The sequence below is a fragment of the Panthera pardus genome, unplaced genomic scaffold, assembly GCF_024362965.1.
Source record: "Panthera pardus isolate Hobbes unplaced genomic scaffold, ASM2436296v1 HiC_scaffold_6, whole genome shotgun sequence".
NCBI classification, from domain to species: domain Eukaryota; kingdom Metazoa; phylum Chordata; class Mammalia; order Carnivora; family Felidae; genus Panthera; species Panthera pardus.
In genome coordinates this window covers 3,188,033-3,214,105 of record NW_026526991.1, presented here as the reverse complement: position 1 = coordinate 3,214,105, position 26,073 = coordinate 3,188,033, and the positions used below count along the sequence as shown (strand labels likewise).

At 52.3% G+C, this 26,073-nt stretch overlaps 1 protein-coding gene across 5 annotated transcripts; it reads right to left on the bottom strand.

Annotated features, from left to right (window-relative positions):
- Positions 1 to 1,762: 1,762 nt before the first annotated feature.
- TEF (TEF transcription factor, PAR bZIP family member) lies at positions 1,763 to 25,119 on the bottom strand. Of its 5 annotated transcripts, none has more exons than XM_019447006.2 (4): positions 24,890 to 25,119; positions 11,411 to 11,743; positions 6,652 to 6,872; positions 1,763 to 5,436 (listed from the first exon to the last, which is right to left on the bottom strand). In XM_019447006.2, exons 1-4 carry the CDS (start codon positions 24,990 to 24,992, stop codon positions 5,221 to 5,223), a joined length of 873 nt encoding a protein of 290 aa, XP_019302551.1. In that variant the 5' UTR covers positions 24,993 to 25,119; the 3' UTR covers positions 1,763 to 5,220. The 5 variants fall into 5 exon arrangements, with proteins under 5 accessions (XP_019302551.1, XP_019302553.1, XP_019302549.1 ...); XM_019447008.2 differs by having other exon boundaries at positions 11,411 to 11,728; positions 24,890 to 25,116; XM_019447004.2 differs by lacking the exon at positions 24,890 to 25,119 and adding an exon at positions 15,712 to 15,890 and having other exon boundaries at positions 11,411 to 11,728.
- Between the last annotated feature and the right edge of the window lie 954 nt (positions 25,120 to 26,073).

Sequence of the window (26,073 nt, the reverse complement as noted above, 5' to 3'; positions counted from 1 at the left end):
GTACAATCCATCATTCCCTATTTTCGTCTGTGGAATGTTTGTCTTTCCTAGCAGACTGTGAGGGCAGGGGGCGGAGCTGACACAGAATAGACACTTAATAGATATTTGTTGGATGAAGTTTCTCTAAATTTTGGCTTCCCCTTCTGTACAATGGGCTGAACATTCCTCCCACCCCCAGTGAAGTTCAGACAAGATAGTATCTCAAAACACCAAGCCCTGGCTGAGGCTATAGAAGTTACTAGAAGTGGGGCACCTGGGTGGCTCAGTTGGTTGAGTGTCCAACTTCAGCTCAGGTCATGATCTCACAGTTCATGAGTTCGAGCCCCGCGTCGGGCTCTGTGCTGATAGCTCAGAGCCTGGAGCCTGCTTTGGATTCTGTGTCTCCCTCTCTCTCTGCCCCTCCCCTGGCTCACACTCTGTCTCTCTCAAAAATAAATAAACATTTAAAAAAATGTTTAAAAGAAGATACTTGAAGATACTCAAGATATTGGGAGCTGGCATGAGCAGGAGGCTGGGCTGTAAGGCCTTTGTAAGCTGTGCGGAGGCAGGAAGACCCACGGGTGCAGTTGGTTAAAAGACAGGATATATGGTACTGCCCTGACCCCAGGACCAACAACAGTCTGCCTCCCTTTACTGTTCAGGGAATTTGAACTTGAAAATTTGAAACCCACTCTGGGTTTGAATTTCAGCTCCACTGCTATTATTTGGGGCATATCACTTTGCTTTTCTATTTGTAAAATGGCCATTTTTAAAAGTCCACCTTGCCGTCTCCAAACTAAATGCAGACTTTTCCCCCTCAGAAACAAAATAGGGCTGGTTCCTGGTCCCTCAAGACACAGCGACCCTCAGCACTTCTACCATGCAGCACGGGGAGGCAGAGGGCAGAACAGTCTTGGTTTTAAACAGGCAGCTGCAGGCCTCCTGGGGGAAGCAGGCGCCACCGGCTCTGCGCACAGAGGGGGCCGAGGGAGAAGGGCGAGGACAGGGCGGAGATGCAGGAGGAGGATGGGAAGTTGCAGCAGGCTCTGAGTCGGATGGTGCACCCTATCCTGTCCCCACCCCCGATGAAGGCCCCCAGGGACCCCAGGCCAGCCCTGAGCAGGGGATGTGGACCTGGGGACACCAATGCTGAGCAAATCAGTAGTGACAACAAGGGTCCCAAGTGGCTGCACCCTTGTGTTTACTTTTTCTTTCTTTTCTAAGTATACTTCACACCCAGCACGGAGCACAGTGCTCCGTGACCCTGACCCTAGGATCATGACCTGAGTTGAGATCACAAGTCGGACACTTAACCAACTGAGCCACCCAGATGCCCCTATAAACTTACCTTTTAATTGTGATGGTCTGATGGCCACAGACAGAATATTCAGCAAGAGGAGAAAAGGAAACCCCCCAGAATCCCACCATCAGGACCCAACTCTCAGTCTGTGTGCTTTTTTCCTTTTTACCGAGCTGCCGCCCACTGCTCCCTGAGCAGTCTTCCTGAGCAGTTCCCTGTCTTTCTAGTATGTGTACGGCACTTTTACTTGTTCAAACTGCTTCTCATCTGGTATTTGTCGTTCCTCAATGAACTGTGAGGTAAGCAGGCAGAATTGCTCCCATCTGACAGATGAGGAAACTGAGGCACAGCGTGGTTGGGTGACCTGGCCGAGAGTACCCAGCTGGTGACACATGGGTGCCTGGACGTCCCTCAGGTTCCTAGGCTGAAATGCACCCAGAGGAAACATGGGAAGGGAGGAGGACAGAAGAGACAGCCCCACAATTCTCATCTCAAAATATTTAATTTTGTTTGGAAAAGGATACATTCCCGGCTTCCCTCCCTGCCACATCACTCCGGCCCACCAGCACTGACACATTCGCACGCACACACGCACATAAGGCCAATGGGCTACAGTCTGCTTCTGCCCTCTCCAACTGGGAAGAAGGGGTTTTCTCCTTGCCTCCTTCCCCCACCAAAGGTAAAGGGGCGAGGGGCCCGCTGGAATGCCAGCTCCCAGGGGAGGGTGCAGAGCCCCACACACTCTGTCACATGCACTTAGAAAAATAAAACCAAGTGGTGTTCTGGCATCCCCAACACCATATGATAGCAATATCCACCTGGAAGTCATCTTTGCCATTTTCTAGAAAAATTTATTGCACTTAATTAACAGATGTCAAAGGAGCTCTGGGGTGGGGCTCTGCCACGAAAACCAGGGGTTCTTGGCCCTTTGTGTCACCTGGAGCAGAGCCCCCAGGGGCCCGGATGGAGAGCTGCCCGGCACGAAGGGGCTCTCTCCCCTGCCGGTTCCCAGGCCTGCTACCCCGCCTCAGGCTAGAGGACTGTATGAGCTGCCTGCCTGGGGCCACAGCAGCCCCCTTCACAGGGCAACGCTTACCCAGAGTTCAGGGTCACTGCCAAGTGCCCTCCCCAACCTCAGGACCCACACAGGCAAACCTCTTCCTTTGGCCAAGGGTACGAGTTACCCAGGTCCTCCACAAGGTGCTAGCCATCATGAAAGCTCTCTCTCTAAATATATATATATATCTATCTATATATATATATTTCTATATCTAGATATACATTTATTATATGTATATTCTTTCAACATTCTAGCTCATTCTTGGTTTGTCTGTTCTGAGGTTGCAATGAGGCTGCCATGAAGCTGAAGACAGGGAGCTTAGGAAGGCATGCGCTCCCCAAGCTATCATAGACCCATGGAAAGCCGTTTAGCTGGCTTCCCTAGCCTCCAGTGCTTCTTAAAAGACGTCAAAGGTCTGAGCACAGGAGCCTCACTCTTTGGCTGTCAGCCCCAAGACGGAAAGGGTCCAGGAGAGAGTCAAGGAGACTCTCAATTCCTGACGGGATACTGAGCAGGCGGCAGGCCTCTCCTGCTCCAAGCACCCGATTTTTAGGCCTGGGAAGGATACATGCTTTACCTGAGCACTCCTCTTCCTCAAAATGTCAACCTCTGTGGACCTCCCCTTCTTGTCCCTGCCAGGCTCCCAACTCAAAGGAGCTCTTCTAAAAGAGGTCAGCAGCCACACTCTTTCCAAGTAAGCACTTTGGGAAGGAACCAGACACCCACTGCCTGGCGGGGAAGAAAGGGAGGGCAATGAACAGGCAGAAGGTGAGACAAAGAGGAGAGACACCAGGCCATCATTCCACCCGCTGGGGTCGGAACATGGACACCATCCGGAGATTAAATGTCCATCCTTAAAAATACAAAACAAAACAAAACAAACACGAGCCATATACTTTCTGGCCAAAGAAAATGAAGAGCTTTTAAGCTGGAGGCTCTTCTACCAATTACAAAGTGAGAACTGCCCTCTTGGTGGGTAGCCAGACCAGAGAAAGAGTGCCCGGGCGGGCGAGCTGCCCGGGGCAGGACACGGACATGCCGGATGCAACGGCCCTGTTGTGGTTACAATACAGTGAAAGTGAACACGGTTTTTATAGAACCACAAAGTAAAAATCAAGAGGGAGGGGGCGGCCTCCCTTGGCCTCGGGGACCCTTGTCAAGTACCCTGGAAGGGCAGGTGTGCAGGTCCCCAGAGGGCCGTGGCATTCTCCTGGGGTGTGGCCCATGGCCAGTGCATGGTTTCCCCCAGTCTTAACATCTGTTATGAAAAGTCTTTTAGGGTCAGGGCCTAGACTCGGAGCCACCACTTTAAATAAAGCCAGTGGTTAAGCACGACAAAGTGCGCCTCTCACCTCTGACCCCTCTTTACCACAGGCTGCCCGCCCTGAGCAAATAAATACACCCATCTCCAGGTACCCCTGCTGACCACAGTGAGCAGAGGGTTCCACGGCTTTCCTCAATCTTCCAGGTACAGAAAAAGGACGACTTGGGTCCGCCGACACAAGAGAAAGGAGCAGCTGTGAGGTAGCAGAGCCACAGCTGCGAAGACCCCTCCCCTCCACACCACAGCCAGGCCTGTGTGGGCGGCCCGTGTCTCCTGGGATGCAGACAGAAGGGACCCTAGCCCAACTGCACGGCCCAAGAGGCTGCTATTCCGTGTAAGAGCTGAGCTGTGCTCCTGGTGATCCCTCACCAGGTCCTGCTGGCTGACACTCCGGGCAGCTAGCACGGGGGAGGGGTCCTGAAGCAAGAACTGGGAAGCCCTCTTCTGTTTTTAGGGAAAGTGGACTCTGGCCTGGCCCATACTGGAGAGCAGAGCAAGAAAAAACAGGAACTTCTTGAGAAACATGCCCCAGCTCTCCGCCCACAGTGTAAGGGGCTATGGAGGCCGGTTTTCTAAACACCATGCGGAAGGTGCATCCTGGCTCCAGGAAGTTAAGCTTCCTAGGCGAGGGGGGTTTTCCTTTTAAATCCAAGATCTGAGCGTGATCACTGGGTGAAAAGAAACAGCAGGCCCAGAGGCCCAGTGTAGTGGGACAAAGAAGTTTCAGGTGGCCTCCATGAGTGACCGACCTGGAGAAGAGGAAATGAGAAGGCCTCCCTCTGCACTGTGGTCAAGACTCGAAGACCAGCCGCCCAGGGAGTCCCTCCTCCAAAGCAGATGGCAAGTGGAGAGAGACCATCACCAGGGCCTCCTCCCTGGCTTCCAGGCCTCAGAGCCACAGGACAAAAGGGGTGTGGGAGCTAAGAATAGCTGGGTGCACTTGTGCTGCAGGCCCCAGACCCACACTCCATCCCGTTGTGCAGAGACCCTGCTCCTGTGGCCTGGCACCCATGTGGACACTATGGAGGAGCTGCTGTGTCTTTCTACCTCTGAGGGGGATGGGAACGGATGCTTCTCTCAACGACTTTCTGGGGAGGGTGAGGTGGATGACAGACACACCCCACCTGGAAATGCGCCCCGCTACCTGAGAAGACATCGGGCGACAAGGGTCACGACTCATTCTGTGGAGAAAGGCTCGATGGCCTAGGCCGGAGACTGAGGGAGAGTCAGGGAAGCCTGAGCGCCCTGTGAAAGGAGATCTGTACCCCAGAGGTCCCCTTCCGATTCAACTGGGACGTCCAAGAACAGAAACTAAGGCTGATTCACCCGTCTACGTAGATTCTCTCGCATCCCCACTGGTGAGGAGGCTGGCCCCCCAGAGAAGTCGCCACGTGCGCTGGCCGTGTGATAATGAAGCTTGAACGTGAACGCTCCTGGAGCAGGTGTGCCACCATTCGACCGTGACGAGTCATAAGTCTCCACGCGTGTGTGGGGTTTCAGGGAGCCCCCAGGCAGAGGTCTGAGGTGCAGGCAGTGCTGCCCAAGCAGGGGCACGGGTTACAAGGGCCCGTACTTGGTCTCATACTTGGACACGATGGTCTTGCACTTGCCCACTTCCTTGCGCAGCTCAGCCACCTCCGTCCGCAGCGCTGTGTTCTCCTTCTCCAGGAAGGCTGCCCGGATGGTGATCTGGTTCTCCTTCAGGCGCCGGGCATCCCGGGACCGTTTGGCTGCTACATTGTTCTTCTTGCGTCTCGTCCAGTACTTTTCATCCTGTGGGAAAGTGTTCTCTGTGGGTCTCTCCTCTTTCCCCAGGAGGGAACCCAACCTTTCCCCTCCTGCCGCACCCCACACTCCATGCTCCTCATAAAACACACCTGGTGCGGCCAGACGAAAGCTGGGACCCCAGGGAAGGAGTTGCATGTGTCAAGGACATGGAGGGGCCCTAACCTTTCCCCAGGAGGGTGGAATAACAAACAGAAGTCCTTGGGTAGGATATGTGGTGGAGGGAAGGGGGTTCACTGGTAGCCTGCTCTGTGCTACTTCAACGTAAGGCACTGGCTGTATGTGCACTTGCCTTGCACATTTTGGTTATGGCTAAGGGCCTGCATCCCTGCATCTGGTCCCCTGAGTTTAAATCTTGGCTCTGCCTCTTATCAGTGCTGGAACTGTTTGAGTTCCTTAACCTCTCAATGTCTCCTGTCCTTCATCTTTACAATGGGGGATAAGAACAGTAACTACCTCACTGAGTTGTTTGAGGATTAAATGAGTTAACATGTACAAGGTGCTTACAATAGTCCCTGGCTTATAGTAAGGTTTACATAACATAGAAGGTAAACATATACAAATGTTTACCATTTTCATTGTCATTATTATTAAAGCCTCAGAAACCTGAGAGGCAGGTATGGTTATTCCCATTTTACAGATGGAACTCTGAGACTCAGTTAGGCTTAGGTGGCAAAGTAGAGTTTGAACCTAGGTCTGCCTGATTCCAAACCTTGGATGAAATACGTTCCTTTGAGTTTTTCATAAAAAAGGATGGAAAGACTACAAAATCCTCCTCTCTCTCCCCCTCTCTGAGTTCCTACAAAAGCATCAGCTTGAAAGCTGCTTGCTCCTCCCTGGGGATGGCAACATACAACTATCTTTTGTCCTTCAAAGCAAGGGCTCGTTCAACCCCCGTTCCTGTGGCCTGGTGAGCTCTTGCCCGAAGGCTGGGCTAAAGCCAGGGAAGTGGGAACATCAACACAGTGGTGGCCGGTAAGAAAAGACAGAAGGTACAGGGAGTCGCACTGGGCCAAATGCTACCTGACTCCCTTTCTTTCTACCAACTGCTGCAGGATATGACTCTATGCTCTGAACTCATGCCTTTCTAAATAGTATCTGCGAGGAGAGAGGGTCCTCCACATCAAATCAAATGGGAAGAAACACAGCCCCTGGGCTCCTGAACCAACACTGTACCTTCATTTATAACAAATATCAGGTTACCTTCTGCTCATCGGGGACAAAGACCTTCTTGGCCTTTTTGATCATGGGCTGGGGCTTCAGGTCCTCCTCTGCAAACTTGTGCTTCCGAGGGTTGAAGAGCTCCCCACCGGGGACACTGGAGAGGACCAGGTCAGCTGGGTCAGGATTGAAGTTCACATCCACCTCCACACAGTTGGGGTCAATGGGACTGGGTGTCTCCCTCTCCTTTTCCAGGGAGGATTCTGAAAGACACAGAGGCAGGGGTTCCCAAAGCAGCCCGCTGGACAGAAAGACTCACTCACGTCACACACCCAGACACCTGCCTGAATCTCAAGGTTGCACCAGCCACTGCCACTTGGAGTGAAGAAAAACCACAGCAGCATCAACCCCCAAGCCAGACTGGCATAAGTGATTCAATTCAACAACACAAATATGGAAAGAATTCTTTCCTTTAGGAACAAAATGCTCAAAAGGAAACAGAGGTTCTCAAAAAAGACAGGATTTTCCGATTGTGTTTTTCCCCCCAGAAATGTTAAGCAAAACATTAAATCATTATACCCCCTTTACTTCCTGTGGTTTCAAGTTCTCAAATAATGAGAAACAGCTGAATTTCTCTGTGAAATACTATGAGCTAAGGACACAGACTGAACAATGAAATGGCTTCCATTTTTGAGTCCCTTGAGACATATCAGTCACTGTGCTCATTTAGTCTTTGGACAACTCTGAAAGGGAGACAGGTGTTAACCTTATCTTACAGATGAAGAAACTGAGGTTCAGAGAAACAACCTGGTTTTCCCAGGGTCACACAGAGGGTAGGTGACCCAACTACAATTTGGGTCCAGGTCTAGCTGACTCTGAATCCTGTTCTCTGCCCTTTCTGGCTACCATTTTAGAGTGGACATTGGATTAAAGGCACTTTCAGAATTCAAAAGTTGTGTATTATTAGAAATAAGTTATATACAAAAAAACTGTATCTTTGGCTTGCTCATTCAGTGCTACTGATAGGAATACACAAAATATTCAGTCAGTAGGTATTTGTTAAATATCTACCATATGCCAGGTACCGTCCTTGCAAAGACAAACCAGTGAACAAAACAAGTAAAAATCCTTGCCTTCGTGGAATGTTATTCTAGCGGGGGAAGGCTGACATTACACAAGATAAATTAAAAATATCTATAAAAGTGTTGGATGCCATGTGGCTATTTGGGAGGAGAACATTTCAGAAAGAATGAACATCAAGTGTACCAGGATGTGCGCAGGCAAGCACTGGTATGTTCAAGAAACAGAAGGGAAGCCAATGTGGCTGAAGCAAAAGGGTGAGAGGACAGACTGACACGATTGGTCCAAAACATAAAATATAGGGCTTTTAATCCCAATAAAGCAGTGGTTTTCAACAGGGACGATTCTGTCCACATAAAAGAAGGGGGGGGGGTGTTCTACTGGCATCCAGTGGGTAGAAGCCAAGGATGCTGCTAAACATCTATAATGCACAGGACAGTCCCTCCCCCTCCCCCTCCCCCAACAACAACAAAAATTATCTGGTCCAAATGTCAATAGTGCCAGTGATTCTGACTTTTGTCCTGAGATGGGAGAAGCCACTGGAGGGTTCTGAGTGGAGGTGTGACATGATAGGTTTTCACCAGATCATGTACGTAAACTCACTGGATCCTATTAGAGGAAGTTAATTACAAAGAATTGTAATCAGGAGAGTGAAATGACCAGGGACCAATGTGGTAACTATGGGAATAGCGCAGCCCTCAAATTCTACACCTGTAAAACAAAGAGCCAAGGTGCCAAAGACTAACAACTAGAACTCCCACTCCCTGCTGGGAGGAGCAGACATGGCTACAACCACTTTGTACACTATTTGGAGGGATCTACAAAAGCTGAAAGTATACATATCTGATGACCCAGCCATACCACTCCTGGGTAAATGCCCCACAGAGATGCACAGATGTATTTACCAAAAGACACACACATAAATGTTCACGGCAGTGCCACGCATAACCTAAAACTAGGAACACCTCCAATGTCCATCAGCCTCAAAATGGATAAGCTGTGGTGTGATCATACGACAGGAATATCATCCAAGCAACGAAAATGAACAAACTGCCATAGGCACGATTCTCACAAATCTGAGAAAAGCAGCGAGACAGAGCACACATACCACTGATGTCTTTTAACAGAAGGAACTGAAAAATTAGAAGAGGAAATGCTACTTTCATTTCTACCACGTGTACAATTCTTCAATATCAATCTTACTTTACCTGTATTGTGGTTTTCTTCTGCCACAGAGCTATTCCATAAGCATGTTTCGTAAATATATTTTGTTAGTGTAAAGAGATTCTGGGGGCACCTGGGTGACTTAGTTGGTCAAGTGTCAGACTCTTGATTTTGGCTCAGGTCATGATCTCATGGTTTGTGAGTTTGATTCCCATGCTGGATGCCATGCTGACAGCATGGAGCCTATTTGGGATCCTCTCTCTCAAAAAATAATAGATAAAATTAAAAAAAACCCAAAACTCTGAGGTGTCTGGGTGGCTCAGTCGGTAAAGCATCCGACTCCTGATTTCGAATCAGGTCACGATCTCACGGTTGGTGAGTTTGAGCCCTGCCTTGGGCTACGTGCTGACAGCGCGGAGCCTACTTGGGATTCTCTTTCTCCCTCTCTCTTCCCCTCCCCTGCTCATGCTCTCTCTCAAAATAAATAAAACTTAAAAAAAAAAAAAAAGATTTTGATGCCCACATAATTTGTATGTGTATTATCAAGCTAGCTATAAGCACCTATAAATGCCAGAATATAAACATAATTGACTTATAATAGGTAAAAACAAACGTAACATATAATATACACATATATTCAATTAATGTACAATTCCATGTATGATATACACAATTCCATGCATCTTTGGTGATGGAAATAAGGACAGTGATTATCTCTGGGTAGTAATGACTGAATGGGGCCACAAGACATTTCCTGGATACCAACAGTGCTCTATAACCTGATCTGTGTGGTAATTACGTGGGTGGGTTGGCTTCGTGAAGATCCACCGAGCTGTGATATGGGCACTTCTGTATGCCGTATTTCGTTAAGAAGGATAACTTAAAAACAAAACAAAGGCGAATGCTTCGCTACCTAGATTGCCTACGGTATAAAATGTGGGCTCATTTACAGATCTGCCCCCTCCCCACCCACGGACCCAGCCTTCCAGGATAACCTGAGGAGCACAAAATGAGCTGCCTTCAAGCAAGAATTCAGCTGCAATCAGCTGAAGCCTCTAGATCTAATTTTACAGGAGAAAAACAAGGGGCAGAGGAACATGTTAAATGGCACTACGGGGATACAGTCAGAGAAATCTAGCACGTGTAAAACTCTACAGGACCAATGATTGACTTTCTTCAACAAATAAATTGCAAAGAAAAAAAGGAGAGGGGACCCTGTAGATTACAGAAGATTAGAGACATAACTAAATGAAATGTGTGGGTCTTGTTTGGATCCTGATTCAGACAAACTGCAAAACAGTAACATTTATGAGACAACTTTTTGGAAATTTGAATGCTGATGGATTTATGGTCAATTTTATATGGAAAACGGGTATTTTTGTTACGTTTTTTGAAAGAACCCTTACATTTTACATACATATTGAAATATTTACAGGTGAAATGATATAGTATCTAGGATCTGACTTTAAATCATCAGGTGAGAGAATGGAAGAGGCTATAGAAAACAAGACTGATTATGAGTTAAGAATTATGAAAGCCAAATGATGGTTACATGAAGGTTCATTATAGTAGTCTCTTTTGTATTTGAAAATTTTTCCGTGATAAAAAGTAAAAAAATAAAGTAAATAAATATAGAGCATGAGACTTCCTTGGGTGTGGGTCCCCTGGGTTCCATACTGGCTCCTGGGATCCTTCCCGGGATCCACTGGTCTGTATGCCTTTGTAGGGCTCCCTGGGGCAGGGACCATGTCTCTTGTGAAGGGTTCATGTCCAAGCATCATGAAAACCAACCAACCAAGCAACCCACCAACCCACCCATCCCCAGAGGTAAAACAGAAAAAGGACAAGAGGATAAAGGAGGAGTCCTGAAGGTGATGTCTGTCCTGGCAGCAGGAATGCCATCCTTGTGCCAGTGCCTAAGCAGTACGTGGCTATGGAGTCAGGCATCCTGGCTTTAAGTATTTGCCTCCACTGCCTGCCAACTGTGTGACCTTGGGCAAGTTAGTTAACTTCTTGGTTTCCTCACCTAAAATCACAGGTTTTAGAGTATCAATCTCTTAAGGTTCTTGTGAGGATTATGTGTTAATGCCTGGTACAGAGTAAGTGGTAAATAAATGTTAGCTGATGTTGTTGTTGTTGATCTCGTTGGTGTTCTTGTTGTTGCTGTTATTACCAGTGTTACAACTACTACTATTATTACTCCTGCCCGAGCTTCCCAATAAGCTGTGGCCAAGTGCACGCAGAGGTAAAGAGCAGTGCTGAGGAGATGCAGGATGGGGTCTCTGTCTTGTAAGGCTCAGACTGGAAGGGCTCCCTCCACTGTCCTAACCATCTGCAGCACACCAACCAACAGAAAGGCAGCAACTGCGCTGAGGAACTTCTATTTTTATCCCCAGCCTTAGCGGACTGCGCTGAAGGGTGGGGAGCAGAGGATTTCTCCACACGGCAAGCCCCCTAGGACCTGCTCCGAGAGAAAGGCCTCCCTGGGTGTGTGGACTCGAGCAGCCCTCAGTGGGAACTGGGCTTCTTGGGCTGGGACAGGTGGCCAGGCACCAACCTGTGCTGGACGCGGTTTCAGAAGGCTGAAAGACAGCAGTGGAGGAGGACGGTGGGGATGCTGTGGAAGAGCTGGCTGACTCCTTCCCTTCTAGCTCGGCCACGGGCAGCAGCAGGTTCTGGGCCAGGTGGGTGGGGCTGGCGGGGATGCCGTTCTCCAGCAGGAACTCATCCAGGTCCATGTACTCCAGGTGGAAAGACTCGCCATCGTACGGAATGGTCTTGTCCCAGATGGGCGGCATGAGGGAGGCTGAGACGGCCATGGTGCTGGCTGCTGCAGCCTCATCTTCCTCCAGCTTTTCCTTCCCTTTTTCTTTATCTGCAGACACAGAATCTGTGATGAGACACCACACAAGAGGGTAACTCAATCCCAGGAGGCAAGCAGTGGGCCTCCCTGGGCTGACTCATCTCTCTCAGAGCCCTGATCCATCCCATCAATTTCAAGAGCCCCCTCTGCCTTCTAGTTATAACCTGTTGTTTGACCCAGGCCCACTGGCCTCCTTTAGAGATGGCTGCATGACCTCACCCATGCTTGGGCTTGCCAGAATGTTCACAAGTTCCAGGGCCTGATGTGGCCCCAGGTTTAATTCAGAATAGGCTGTGGGACTGGCATCTGCAGGGGACAGGTTTCAGGGAAAAAAATGGAGTTTCTGGTATCTTAGTGATATTTTAGGAAAGGATATTTTAGGATTCTTCAGGCCAAGAACTTTTGTGTTCTCCTGTCCTGTCCCCTCCAGCTATTCTTCTCCACAGCAACCCAGAATAGGGCTTGAATCCCAGCTCTGCCACCCACTTGCTATGATGTGTGATTTTAGCCATGTTACTGAACCTCTCCTGGCCTCAGTGGACTCCACTGTAAGGATAAAGCAGACTCTTTGGTGAAGACTAGAGGTAACTTTTTTTTTTTTTAAGGTTTTGTTTTTTAAGTAGTCTCTCCACCTAATGTAGGGCTTGAACTTACAACCCCAAGATCAAGAGTTGCATGCTCCATCGACTGAGACAGCCAGGCGCCCCTAGAGATATGTGTCCTGTAGGGCTCACGGCACACAGCAGGCATCTGCTGTTACTGTGAGCTCAATGAGGGCAAGAACTATGTCTGACTCGTTTCTAGACCTCAAGGGCCACTACAGGAGCAAGCGGAGGGAAAATGAGCATACTGAATGAAAAATGCTGGGTTTGCGAACTGCCTGCCTCCCTTTAGGTTTATTGGATAGAGAGAGCCTGGAGCTGTCTTTTCAGGACCTTTTTCAGAGCAACCGTTTCAAGAGACCTCTATCCCTGAATAAGCAGAGAAGACTGAAGGCAGGTTTTCTGGGAAGAAGGAGAGGCTGGAGCTGAAGAAGAAAAGCTTGTTTCCATTCAAAACAAAGCTAATCAATTAGTGGAGACCGGATCCCACCCAATTGTCTCAGCCCAAAAGTTATGCACGTAGATATCCAAGAAAGGGCAAATTAAGAAAAAAAGATGAAAGAAATGTGACAAGGTTAGAAGGAAATCAAAGTGACAGGGAGGCTAATCAGGGAAGTAGGAGATAAAATCATGACAAGTTCATAATGGGCTTTCAAATTGAGGGAGACAACTTTGAACTCTGGATTCTGAAGTGAAAAAGAGAAATCAAACATGATTATGTTGGAAATAAAGCAGTCATGCATGGACTCCTAGGCCACAGTCAGTCAAAAAGCAGCCTGTTGGTCCAATAAAAATGGACACACCCAGTGTGTTAAAAAGGTGGAGGTTTTAACAAACCGAATTTGGTCATGGCTTCTAACTTGAATTGTTGCAACTGCCTTCTGTACCAAGCTTTGGTTTAAAACCAAATGGGAAGTAAGAAAGCCAAGCTTTGGTGGGCTGGGTGGGCCAGATGGCCTCCCTGTTCTCCTCCTCTGAAATCCTGACTCTACATTCTGTTCAGAAGTAACTGTGACCAGTGCTGGGGGGGATCATGGGGATCAAAGGAGGTAGGAAAAGGAAAGAGGTAGAAAAACAGCTATACTGAAGGACAAGTAACAATAAATTCGAGGTTTTACCTGGCCTAAGCAATTAAGAATAGATACCTTTTTCAGGTTTTACTTTTTAAGTTTATTTATTTTTAAATTTATTGTTAAGTAAGCTCTGTGCCCAACGTGAGGCTTGAACTCAGGACCCCACTATCAAGAGCTGCATGCTCCACTGACTGAGCCAGCCAGGAGCCCCAAGAATATTTTTAATCAGTGTTTTTATAAGATGGACTTTTAATTATAAGAGATGATAAAGAACTAGGCCCATCACTCAGGACACAGGGATTGACATCACTGATTGCCAGTGATACAGTAAAAAGCACCAGGCCAGACTGCGAGCTGTAAGGCCTAGCTAGGTGACCTTGAGGAAGCATCCTCACTTCTGAGCCTCAGCTTTCCTCATCTGGGAAGTGGGGATAATACCTTATAGGACTAGTATGGAAGACTAAGTAAGATTATGTCAAAGTGCTTTGTAAGCACTATACAAATGTAAGGCAGAATTATTGTTATGGATGATTGTTACTTGGCAATCTTGAATTAAGAACCTGAGAGATGTGTACACCTGTTCCAGCAGCCTGTCTCATCCTCACATCCGGGATAATGCAGTGCCTTCAAAACAAAGAAAAGGGTCTGTGCATATGAGGTTCCAAAGCAGGAGGGGGGAGCCTGGCCTTACCTGATGTGCTGAATCTATTTATAACCCAACAATGACAGCCATAGAGATGGGAGCCTCAGAACACACCCAGAAAAACAAGAGAAATGGCATTTTTAAGAAGAAAATAAACTCAAGACAGGTCATTCACAGAGGGCTTATTTTCCTTCCCAAATCCTTGAACTACACTGATGGTTCTTAGAAATGCAAAGATCTCCGACAGAAAGCAGACTTCAGTGCCCCTAAAACCTCACAATAGGTGGCACTCCTTCTGTGCCTTGAACCTCATGTTCTCAGGCCAAAAAACAGGGCCAAACCTGCTTTCCACACAGGCCCCAGGGACCTTTGTGGCCTAGGAAACCAGAAGCAGCCCAGCCCTGCTATAGTGGCCCCGAAGTCTAGACTCAGCCCCAAACAACCAGGTGAAGGGCCACAGTGGCCTCATTCTGACCCTCGTCCCTCTACCTGCCTCCTGCCTGGCCCCATTCTCCCCCTGGGAGAGCGCCTCGCATCCCCTCTCCTGACACCCCTCCCCCACCTCAGCAGCAGAAAATCTCCCGTGTGTCCCTAGTAGCCGGGGATAGGCACACGCAGGGACGAAGTAAGGTCCTGCTCCCAGGATCGGGGAAGTCCATAGACAAAGACAATTGGCGCTTCTCAAACTTTAGTGGACTTTGGAATCACAGAGGTGGGGTGCTCCTTCAAATGCAGATTCCTGTCCCAACAGCCACAGATTGGGTGGGCGATGGGTGGGGCCCCGGAACCAGCATTGTAAACTAGCATCCCAACTGATTCTGGTGCAGACATCCTCAGGGACGCCCTGGAGCGTCCTTTAAGTGGCTGCTACGACCCCCATCAGCCTTCTCAGTAACCCTTCCACGTCGCGCGCCGTGAAGCTGCCCGAATGAACCTCCTCACCGTGACCCCCACCCCACCCTCTCCCTCCTGCCCCTTCCCCGCCAACCCCCATCTGCCCTAGCCTCTCTCGACTCACCCCGACCTTCTCTTCCCAACCCCCTTGCCTCGCCCTGCAGGCCCCTCCGCAGGACAGCTAGGACCTGACCTCCGACCTCCCGGTCCCGCCCTCACAGGGCCCCGCCCCTGCGGAAACCCCGCCCCCAGGCGCGCGCGGACCCCCTCCCCTCACCGAGGCGCGCCTCTCGCGGGGGGTTCTCCATCAGCTTCTTCAGGACCAGTGGGAAGGAGCCCGGCAGGCCCCTTTCTCCAGTGGTGCGCCCCGGTCCCGGGCCCGGCCCCGCCTGCGGCTCCACAGGCGGCTTCTTTCCACCGCCCGCGTCCGACATCGTGCCCCGCGCTCTGCTCGCGCGCCTCGCCTCCCCCGCCCGCCCCCCGAGATGGGCCGGAGCCGTGCGACCCGCCGCAGCTGCCGACACGGGCAGCTACTGCGCAGGCGCCCAGCGGCACCCCCACCTCCCTCCATCCCTACCCCGCCTGCAGACTGGCTCTGGCACATTAATTATTCATGAGGCCAGGCCAGCATCCCCGGATCGCAGCTTTGGATTGGTCCACCCTGTGAGGAGGGCAGGCGCAGCCTTCTGGGCCGTGATTGGTTAGGCCGCCGGGGTAAGCGAGGCACGTGTGGGGCCAGGTGAGGAGTAACGCCGGAGGCCCCGCCCCGTCCGCCCGTGTCACCTGATTGGCGCCTGCCGGAGTCGGTGTCACGGGCCCTCTTCCGCCGCAGCCCCTTACCCTCTACCAGTGGTTTCACCATCGCCTCCCTCTTCATAACCCCCGCTCTCCTCCCAGACCACCGTAACCGTTTCCCCTTCACTCTCATCGCAATCTCGCCACCTTCCCGACGCGCCACTGAAGAGAGGCTGGGCTGGGAGTGGCCAGGCCGGCCGAGGGAGCCTATCAACTCGCCCGCTCGGGCCGCGCGGCCGTCCCCCCGCGGGTCACGTGGAGCCGCAGCCCTAGCCTAGTGGGGGGAGGGGAAAGAAGAGGAAGGCACCGAGCAGCCAATGGAGGGCGGGGGCGGGGTCCGGGGCGTTGCACGAGGCGCAGCACGTGCGGGGCTGCGGCCCGGAGGGGAGGGCCGGGCCTTTTTGTTCCGGGGACTCTGCCCAGGGTCGTGGGATAAGAACGCAAAACCAGCGCGGTGGCACCGCTCCTCCCCCGCGACCCAGAGGTTGGCTGAGGGCAGGGCCGCAGACGGCGACCTGCCCTGCCCGTACGGTTGGCCAGAGCTAGCTTGGCCGCTGCTGGGGGGGTTGGGGCGGGGGAGGTGTCAAGTTCCCCGCTGATCCGGGTTTCTGGTGCGGGTGTGGCGGCCAGATAAACACTAGCGTGGAGGGAGCATTCTTGAGGCCCGCGGGTGGAGAGAAAGGGCCGGCCCCGAGCCGAGCCGGGGCCCGGGTACACGCTTCCGCCCTCCCACTTACTAGCTTATGACCTTGGGAAAGTCTCGTGGCTTCACTCAGAGCCTGTTTCCTCATCCATACAATTCAGGGGTTGGGCTAATCTGTAAAATCCTATACAGCTCTGAAATTCTGTTCCTCTGCAGGACCTTTCCTTCCTTTTCCTGGGGAAAAGCGAAGCAAAACAATATTCTTTTGCACAGGGTACCGATTACACGCTTTGTGGGAGAACCTCCTTTTTTTTCCCCCTTAGAAAGACACAAAAACTCCCCGGGACTTCTTCCGGAAACACGTACAAATGTAATATGTGAGAGGGTCCACAAAGTGTGGAGACGGTAGAGGAAGCTGCTCCTACACAGCGCCCAGGAACTTTGTATCTCATGAAAGCATAAATGATGCTCTGCTTTGCACCCAAACAGTACTACACTCTCCGTGTCTAAACTCCCAGAGCCGGGTAGGAGTGGGTGGGGAGGGGGCGCTTTGGCCTGTCTATCCCGTTTCTCACCAGTGAGCCTGGGCCTTCCAGTAGTCAGGCTGGGGAATGGCGGCTCGCAGTCCTTGGGGCTGGGTGTAGGTGCAACACTCAGCTAGCTGAAAGCTGTCAAGCTGATGCAATCAGAATTTTGCTGGGAGTTGAGGAGGAAAGAAGTTGGGCCCCTGAGCAGGCCTGGAAAGCAGGAGGTTTGAAGGGCCTCTGGGGGATGGTTGGGACAGGGTGATGGAATTTGACTCCAAATTCAAGTTCTGACTGCCATGCTCATTAGAGTTCGGTCACTTTCTGGCTCATACCTCCAGCCAATGGCTTCACCTCGCCAGGCCTCCTTTCCTAATATATCAAATGGAGATAGGACAGGATCTACGTTGTGGGGTTTCCATAAGCCAATGCACTAGCACAACTGTAACCCTGCAACAAATGGTATTTTTCGTAATTTTACTAAAACTCTTGGGTACATCTCTACTGCTTGATGTATGCCCATGTGATTCTCTGTTTAGTAGAAATAACAAAATTGTGCACAGAAAACCTGTTGTGTTGCAGACTTGTTCGTGAGAGTTCTGAGTGTGGCCGAGCAAAGGAATCTTTAGGGGGCACCCAGCTGGCTCAGTTGGTGGAGCGTGGGACTCTTAATGTCAGGATTGTAAACTCCAGGTTGGGTGTATAGATTAGTTACAAATAAAATCCTTAAAAATAAGGATATCTTTAGGAGAAACTGACCTAGAGGTTTTTAGAAACACATTTCAAAGGGTAGCCCAAGGAAATAGACATGATTTTTTTTTCTTTTTAATGGCTACTTTGGGGCGCCTGGGTGGCTCAGTCGTTTAAGCAGCCGACTTCGGCCCAGGTCAGGATCTCACGATTCGGGAGTTTGAACCCCGCATTGGGCTCTCTGCTGTCAGCACAGAACCCGCTTCGCAGCCTCTGTCTCCCTCTCTCTCTGCCCTTCCCTTGCTTGCGCGCTCTCTCTCTCTCTCAAAAATAAATAAACAGTAAAAAAAAAAATGGCTAGATTGACCATGGAGAGACTTGCTGCTTTAGAGTTAAATGTATATTTTCATGGCTAATATGACATCACTGAAGGGGAAAAAAATGTTTGGATTTGTGATCATTTAACAGTGGAAAGTTTTAACATTTGCTTATAACAAGGGTGGGGTGTAGTAAGAAGGAGTAAAGATTTAGATATCTTTGTAAGCTACAGTTATCCAGAGGGCATAATGCCAACTCCACTTACCACCCAGCCTGGAGCGACCAACCTAACAGGCCAACGACACTGGTGAGCGAGACAAGCAGGTTAGGGCTTTACAACTCAGTTTTGATTCCATTCTCTTTTCGTGTCCTGGCACTCCCTAGAAAGGGTTTTTTTTTTTCCTCCTGGATAACTGCAGGCTAAATGGTGTGTCACAAACACTGTGGGAACACTACAAACGTGTTCTCTCTCGTGCTTGCTTGTAAACTAGGAGGTTAGCTACATTGTGGACCGGCAGCTTCAACAGCACCTCCCTGGAGGTGGGGCGGGAGCCATTCCATTGGGGCTTCCCTTCTCCAGCTGGCCGGTAGCCCCCCCGTCTACCCCCGTCTCCTATCAGTAAAGTGGGAACAACATCGTGGCCTCACCCCTGCTCCTAGAGGAGGGATAGGTGTTGTGAGGAGTAATTAGCTGATTTCCACAGTGTCTGGGAGCCCTACGAAGAAGAAAATCTCCATAAAAAGAACATGTCATTACATGGCTAAGACTCTAAAGGTATGAAGCGGTACCTCAGTGTTCTTTAGTGACAGGGTTGGAATTCAGTGACGTCTCGAGGGAAGCGTGGTCCAGGGGGGCGGCAGTGAATTTGTGGGCTTGAAGGCAGGCCTGGTTGGGTCTCCCCTCAGCCCGCTGACTAGCCACCTGGCCTTGGGCAAGTGGCTTCTCCTGCCTAAGTCTCGGTGATTTTTTCTCTTGGAAACAGATGGGTTTGCCTACGTCACAGAGCGGTTATGAGGATAATGTGTGACAAGCGCTCTCAGGTGCCCACCTGAACAGTGTATGGCATGGAGTGGGTGGGCCTCCACCCTTCCCCTTCATTCAGGTGCTGTTGGGTCAGGAGCAGAATTATTTTGGGGAGGCTGGGTTCTAGAGTCAAACTACAGCAGAGACGCGGATGTGAAATGACCGTTTTCCATAGCGAGGCTGGCTTTAAATTCTCCCTAGTGTTCCGGAAACCTGCTAACCAACCCCAGTTCAAAACTTAACTGAGCATATACAGAACAAGTACCTTTCATTAAGCCATTGTGTAGACTTGGAGTATTATTATTTAAGCTTGAAGTTCAGAGGAGCTAGAACTCCAGCAAGGGAGCCTTTGGCCAGATACCCCACGATGATCTATTTGGCCACATGCTCAGCATCTGGTAGGACAGACCTCATCTTCTGGCCTACTGAGATGTGACGTGAGCGTGGTGCGTGTGCGAGCAGGACAATGAGAAGGCTTCCCCAGAGCTCCAACAAAGCCCGGTTATCTGTGTGCTTTGCCAACACCCAACGCAGGGGGGCACAAAACTTGGTTCAAGGTAGTAGATAAATAGCTGTTGGCTGGCTTTGTTGGCAGTGCTGCTGGTAGGAAGGTTAACAAAATCTTTCAGAGCCAAGTCATATACATTTGGAATGTTATTAACGTTAAGGAACAGTCGTCGTGTTGATTCACAGTGGAACCCGGAATAACAAACAGGAGCCATCCTTGTGGCAAATCCCCCAGCGCAAGCCTGGCCAACGACCCACATACCTGTGGCTGCATAGTTCTGGGCTGTGGTGTGTACCTTGGTCTCAGCGTGTTCTAGGGGAGAAGTGGTGGGTGGAGGCTCTTCACTAACTCTTGCCCATCTCTTCAATGCGAGTTTCCTGTTTGGCTTGCATCTTGTCCACTCCCAGGGTTCGGATTACAGATGGAGAGCTGCCCTGAGAGGGCCATTTCCAGACAAGCCATCACCTCCATCCAGCCTGTGCCACGTCTCAACAGCCACCGCCCGACAGCCACGGTGTCTCCAGTGAAAGCTGTGTTGACGGCACAGTGGTAGGGTGTGGGCTCTAGAACCAGACCGTCTGGGTCCGGTTCCTGCTTTGACTACTTCTTGTGTGACCTTAGGCAAATTACTTAACCTCTCTGTGCCTGAATGTCAAAAGGAGACAATGCAGGCATGCTGCGGAGAACAGCACTTGGCACAGAGCAAGCGCTCCATTGAAGTTAACTCAGCGTAATCACATTTCGGGTTGTTCTGGGAATACCTCATTCGTCCCCACTTGCCACTTCCCCAAGAAAAGTGGGGGTGGGCGGCGACCTTCAGGCAGGGCGGTAACAGCTTCACTCTTCTTTATGATTTTCAGGGCCCTGCAGGCTCTGCCCCCTGCGGGTCTCTCCAACCTAACCTCTTCCTTCTCTCCGCCATGCTCACCTTCGGCCACCATGGTGGCCTTTTACTCCCCAGACACGTGTCTTTCCTCCCCTAGGAAAGGGCTTTTGCAGGTGCTGTTCTCTCAGCCTGAAAGTTCTTGGGGTTGCTCACTCTTCCTCACTCTCCAGGCCTCAGCTCCAGTGTCACCCCCTTCCCTCGGGGAGGCTGGCCGCGACCCTCCCCTCCTGGCTGATGGTCTGCCTCTCCCCACTGGAATGCAAACGCAGGCGAGGGGGCAGTGTCTGCCTCATTCGCCCCTGTGCCACAAGCTAGCAAACGCTCAATAAGCAGTCAAGACATCTGATTGGATGATTGAAGAGACCCTGGGGAATCCCGTGGGAGGGGAGGAGCCTGGGAGCAGGCAGAGCTGGGTTGGAACTCCTGACAAGCATGCGGCCTTCCCTTTCCTGAGCGTTCCTCGTTGTGGAATGGACAATCATACCCCCTTGCAAAGCCACTTCACGCACGGGGATGTAAAAGCTCACACTCGGGAAACAGCGCTTTTAAAATCAGGATTCATTCCCTTGGCAACCTAGCCTTGGGCCAAGCTCATAAAGATGCAGAGCCACCTGGAAGGGGCACTCCTGGACACTAACTGATAGTTTCTGGAACCGGATGAGGATGAGTTTATCACATTCCTCTGCCCGGTGATGGTGGGGAACATACAGAAAAGAAGGCTCTGGGTCCCTGTGGTAGGAGGGAAGAAGAGAGGCTGGCCCACACACCGGCCAGTGCACTTCCTCATTTAAAAGCGGCAGTGAAGATTAAAGGAGGTAACAAGCCCAGTGCAGAGAAGACCAGCTCCCCTCCTTTTCCCTGAAAGCAAACTTCCCGATTTCCCAGTTTTTCTCTGGTTCCGCCAGGCTGGGAGTGGAGGCAACCACATGGACTTTTACTGAGGCCAAACTCAGGACAGCCCAGGCTGCATTGAGCCTACCTCTTGGGCCGCTTAACTCAGTCCTCCAAGGGGAGGACGCCCAGGCCCTTCCTGTGCACCCCTGCCTTTGCCCTAGCAAGTCCCCCTAGGATCCAGCCTATTGTTCAGCCCTTTCTCTGGCCAGCACAGCTGGCACCGTTAGGTGCAGACGATGGCACCATGCCCTGGGAGCCTCAGCTCGTGTTTCCAAGGAAACAGCCCCGTGTGTGTGTGTGTGTGTGTGTGTGTGTGTGTGTGTGTGCGCTCCCACAAACTTGCAACATCCAGTTCTTTCAAGGAGAATATCCATGGGAAGGAGGGTGGAAAGCAGGGAATGAGGGTCAGATTACAAATGTGATGTTGGTGGAAGGAGCAGACTACCAGGCTCAGCTGCTCTTTGTCTTTCGCAGAGAAAACTGTGGCACTTCACAGTGGGCAAAGGCTTCCACATAGGACAACTCCTCTAATCCTGGCAACATACCTGGGAAGCAGGTGTTCTTTTTGCCCTTTTACAGACTGGGGGGGAGGGGGGAAAGGGGGGACATGTCCAGCCTCCCCTGCTGGGTGGCCCACAAGTAATTCTAGTCAAGGGGTGCCTGGGTGGCTCTGTCAGTTAAGCGGCCGACTTCCCCTCAGGTCATGATCTCACAGTTCATGAGTTTAAGCCCTGAGTCAGGCTCGGTGCTGACCACTCGGAGCCTGGAACCTGCTTCAGATTCTGCGTCTCTCTCTTTCTGCCCCTCCCCTGCTCATGCTCTCTCTCTCTCTCAAAAATAAATAAACATTAAAAAACAATTCTAGTCAAAAGCTCCCTGAGGCAGGTACCCTGTCTGCCCGGCTCAAAGCGAGGGACTTGTTCGACCTTGGGTGTGTTTTCATGCTACTTATCTCCCTGAAAAGGAGGCCCGAGGGACCAAAGGTGGTAGAAATATGGGGGGCCGGCCTCTGAGCGTAGCTGAGGCCCCGTGCGTTGAGGTAAGGATAGGGTGTAAAGACCTAAGTGTGGTTGAGAGAACCGGGGTCTTTCCAGAAGCTGGAGAAGAAAGTGAGAGATAGACTGTGCGGGAACAGAATTACCTCTTGGAAGAGGAGCCTCAGGAGAAAGAGCAGGAGCGGAAGCAAGAATAATCCTTAGGGATCGGGGACCAGAGACAGAGAAGAAACTGAGTCAGGGCTTAGGGTACAGACCCCCTCTTTGGCTGGATATGGATTTGTCTGCCCTCAGGAAAGTCAGTCACCCTGGCGGCCAGAGTGAGGGTCCACCAGGTGGCCACTAGAACCTGAAGCCATGGGAGTCTCCAGCCTGGTTAGCTGTGCTGGAGAAAGTCTGCTCGACCAGGGACAGGAAAGAGGTGAAGGTCAGCGCAGGCTAGGGTGGGAGGCCCAGGGCAGCAAGAGGGAGAGGGGCCCCGAGGTTGGGTGCTAGGGAGCATCTTTATACTAGAACACGGCTGCAGGGAGAGGAGGGTCTCATGAGAGCACACCTGGGTTTTTTCACACCGTGCACGCTTGCCTCTAAAATTCCCTCACGCTGGAGCAAGATATGCTCTGCATGTGACCTAAATGTGTGCCGAAGCGGTCACTGGGCTGGAGGAAGGGGGGGCGGTTTGTAAACAGGCCGCCGTCCCCCACGGAGAAACCACCCCTTTCACACCAAAGCAAAGGGTGAGCAATCCCGAGGACCGGCCGCGCTCTGGGGCGACTAGCCGACCCTTTTGTTCTCCCACTGAGCGCAGATGCCAGTGTCAGGGGACACAGGGGAAGAAAACTTATAAAGTACTCGCTGCATGACTGCTGGAGATTCTCATTCTGTGTGGCACGTGTATTCTTTTCACCAGGGAATATTGGTTTTCAGGTAGGTACATTCATTTTTATCAAAGACGAGGAGAGGGACATGATAGGAGGTGGCATGAGAATCTGGTCCATGACCCTTGGACCAACGCAGCCGTACCAGCCAAACTGATTTTCAGCCAGAACTCGCCAGTTCTTGGAAAAGCTTGGCCTGAGAACTTGGGCAAGCCCCCTCAGTGCCAGACCCCGATTTTGCCCATCCACAGAAAGCAATGGGGACTTTCCAGCGTTAGCTCTAGGGACCAGCTGGAAGCCAGCGGCCAGCAGCTGCTGTCATATTTCTAAAGCCTTGTCATCCTGGTCCTGAGTTGCCCCGAGAACCCTTCCCTGCCCAGCTGACAGCTGTCCCTGCAGGGCTGCTGGTCGCCCAGGTGCTCCCTGTGCGTGCACTGGGCCATCCGGGGACACCCTACCTTCCTTGGGTGCCTGGACCTACATCTAGCTTTTGCAAGGACTTCTAGCTTCATCCACCCACACGGCCCTTCAGAGATGTCAAGAAAAAGTCAGCTGCAGCTTTATCGCCCAGGCTGAGTTGAGGGTTTCCAGGGAAGATGGGCCGCTCCTGGTTAACAGCTGGGGGCCTGAGCCAACTCCTTCTATGATACCCACCTCTGGGGGTGGCCCCGACTGCCTCAGCGTTCAAAACCACCGGGGGGTGGTCTGAGGGGCCTGGGCCCAGAGCTCTGTGAGAGAGCCCACAGGGACCGTGCCCTGACCTCTGGGAGCCACCTTCCCCGCCTTGGGCAGTGTCTCCTCACTCCCCAGTGGGGTGAGAAAGAGGGCAGGGGCTGTGGTTTCTGTCTTCAGGCTCCAGAGTTTGGGAATAGCTAAGAGTCCTTTGTAAGGAAGTCCTGTGGGGACAACCAGGGCTCTGGTGGTGAGACAGATCTGGCGCCAGCACAGCAGGATGAGGGAGAGCCTAAGAAAGGTCCCCTGAGGGGACACCCGGGGCTCCTAAGTCAGACACCGGCAGCAGAGGACTGCTGGGCTCCTTTAAAGGCACATGTGGATTTTGAGCACCGAGGACCTGGGTGTGAGCCCCGGACACCTTAGAAGAGATTTGGAGAGAGATGTATCAGGAGGGCGCACTCCGAGCACCCTGGCCCCCAAATCTAGCCGTGGGCTTCGGTGTCTCAGGCAGAACTCAGGAGACACCTGGCGCTGGCTGCTGGCGCTGCCCCTCGGTCCACGCCCTCTCTGCTGGCTCCCTGGCCCCGTGTTTGCCTGTGTATCCTAGGAACCGGGGCTGCGAGCCTGTGGTCCTGTTACATAACGGCTTCCATCCCATCCAGGGGTTCAGCCCTCCAGCGAGCGGGAGCTGAAGCAGGCGAAAGGAGGAAAGCCTCTTCTCCAGACACAGGAGGCTGCCCACATCTACAGTCTCTGCCAGCCCGCTGCCATCCCAACGTGCGGAGGGAAGGAACCAGATAAGCAGTCAGCATTCAGTGCATTCTCTGGGCAGGGTGCTCCGGTCCTGCCCTCGTCCCACGTGAGCACAGCACCTGTCAGCGGCCACACACTGGCCGTGGCTTCCCAAAGCTAGCAGGCCTCGGAGGCAGCCCCCGGGTTGCAGTGGCGCTCCCCCCCCCCACTGTGTCCCTCTCTGCACCCAGCCCTCCGCCTGCCCGGGAAGGGGCCAAGGGCAGACCCCCACCGAGGACCCTCCCTTGCCCAGAGACGCCTGTCCTGCCACTGGTGCCTGTGACTGCCCCCACCCCTCGGGCACATGGGCAGCCAGCCAACGCAGGCCACCTCTGTTCCTACCTGTCCTCTTCTCTGGCCAAGGCAGAGAGTGCTCCAGCAGGGACTTGAGGACCTCAGGCATGTCCATGGCAGGGGCCACTCCAATCCGGTCACAGCTCGACATGGCCCGGCAGGAGGTGCTTGCTCCGGGAGTTCAGAAGCAGCTAGAGAGACAGGAGCTGGCCCGGGAGCCGCAGGCTCTGGAGGCGGGCGGGGCGGGAGCCCGAGGCAGCCAATGGGCAGTAGGGGCCCCGGCCCACCCGTCCGCCCCCAGCTCGGCCACCCGCCAGCTCCGGCTGCAGCCAGGCCTTCCCTTCCCGCTGCCTGGCAGGGCGGGCCTGGCTCTGCGCCAGCCGCAGCACGTGGAGCCGCCGCGCCAATCCTCTGACAGAGAGCCCGGGCTGTTATCTAACTTTGCAAAGGGAAGTTCTCCCCCAGGCTGGGAGCCATAACCGGGGCCTGCCAGGTGAGAACAGGGAGATGGCTCCACGCCCACAGCAAGTGTGCCCTGCACACTCAGGCACGCTCGGCCGAGGGGCCCCGGGGGCCAAGTGCAGCAGAGGGCAGGGCCGGCCACGGAGATCAGTTTGGGCTGGAACCTGAGACCCTGGCACCCCGGGCAGCTCAGGACAGAGGACATACTCTGTGTTGGCACACACTAGCACGGGAAGGGGCATCACACGTTCACCTGCAAGCTCGTGAGCCCAGAGAGGTTTGTTGGCATGTTTTGAGGCAGGTATCTGTATGCTCCGCACACGTGTCCTGCGAGGCACACAGGTTTGCGTGCGGTGTGTGCGATTGCGGCTTTGTGCCGTCTGCAGAGCCTGAAGTCTGCGCTCCTAAAAGAAGTGAGAGAATCTGCAGCCTGGGATTCCTTTGGTCTTCCGGGGAGGGGAAAGAGGCAGGTGCCCAGCAGACAAGCCCTGGGAGGGCAGGCAGAGCAGGCACCATTGAAAGGGAGCAAGCTCTGCCAACCTGGTGGAGGCTGGTCTCGGGTGATGTCCTGCTGCCCAGCCCATCCTGGGGACTTGCGTGGCAACTGGCTGTTTGTTGTAGCCACCCCCCTCTCTGGCCCTCTCACCGGGACATTGGCCTCTGTGGTCCCCAGGCCACTTGAATGTGTGGTCAAAGCCAAGATTTTGTATGCCTCCCTCCATTGAAGACCCACATCAAACTCGGCCGGCGGGGTGGGGGTGGGGGTGGGG

Excerpts from the sequence above, each read along its gene's own strand:
- TEF (XM_019447001.2), bottom strand. The coding sequence starts at position 15,362 with ATGTCGGACGCGGGCGGTGGAAAGAAGCCGCCTGTGGAGCCGCAGGCG. Across the intron at positions 6,873-11,410 it reads TGAAACCGCGTCCAGCACAG|AATCCTCCCTGGAAAAGGAG; the intron begins GTTGGTGCCTGG and ends TGTGTCTTTCAG. Across the intron at positions 5,437-6,651 it reads TTGTCCCCGATGAGCAGAAG|GATGAAAAGTACTGGACGAG; the intron begins GTAACCTGATAT and ends ACTTTCCCACAG.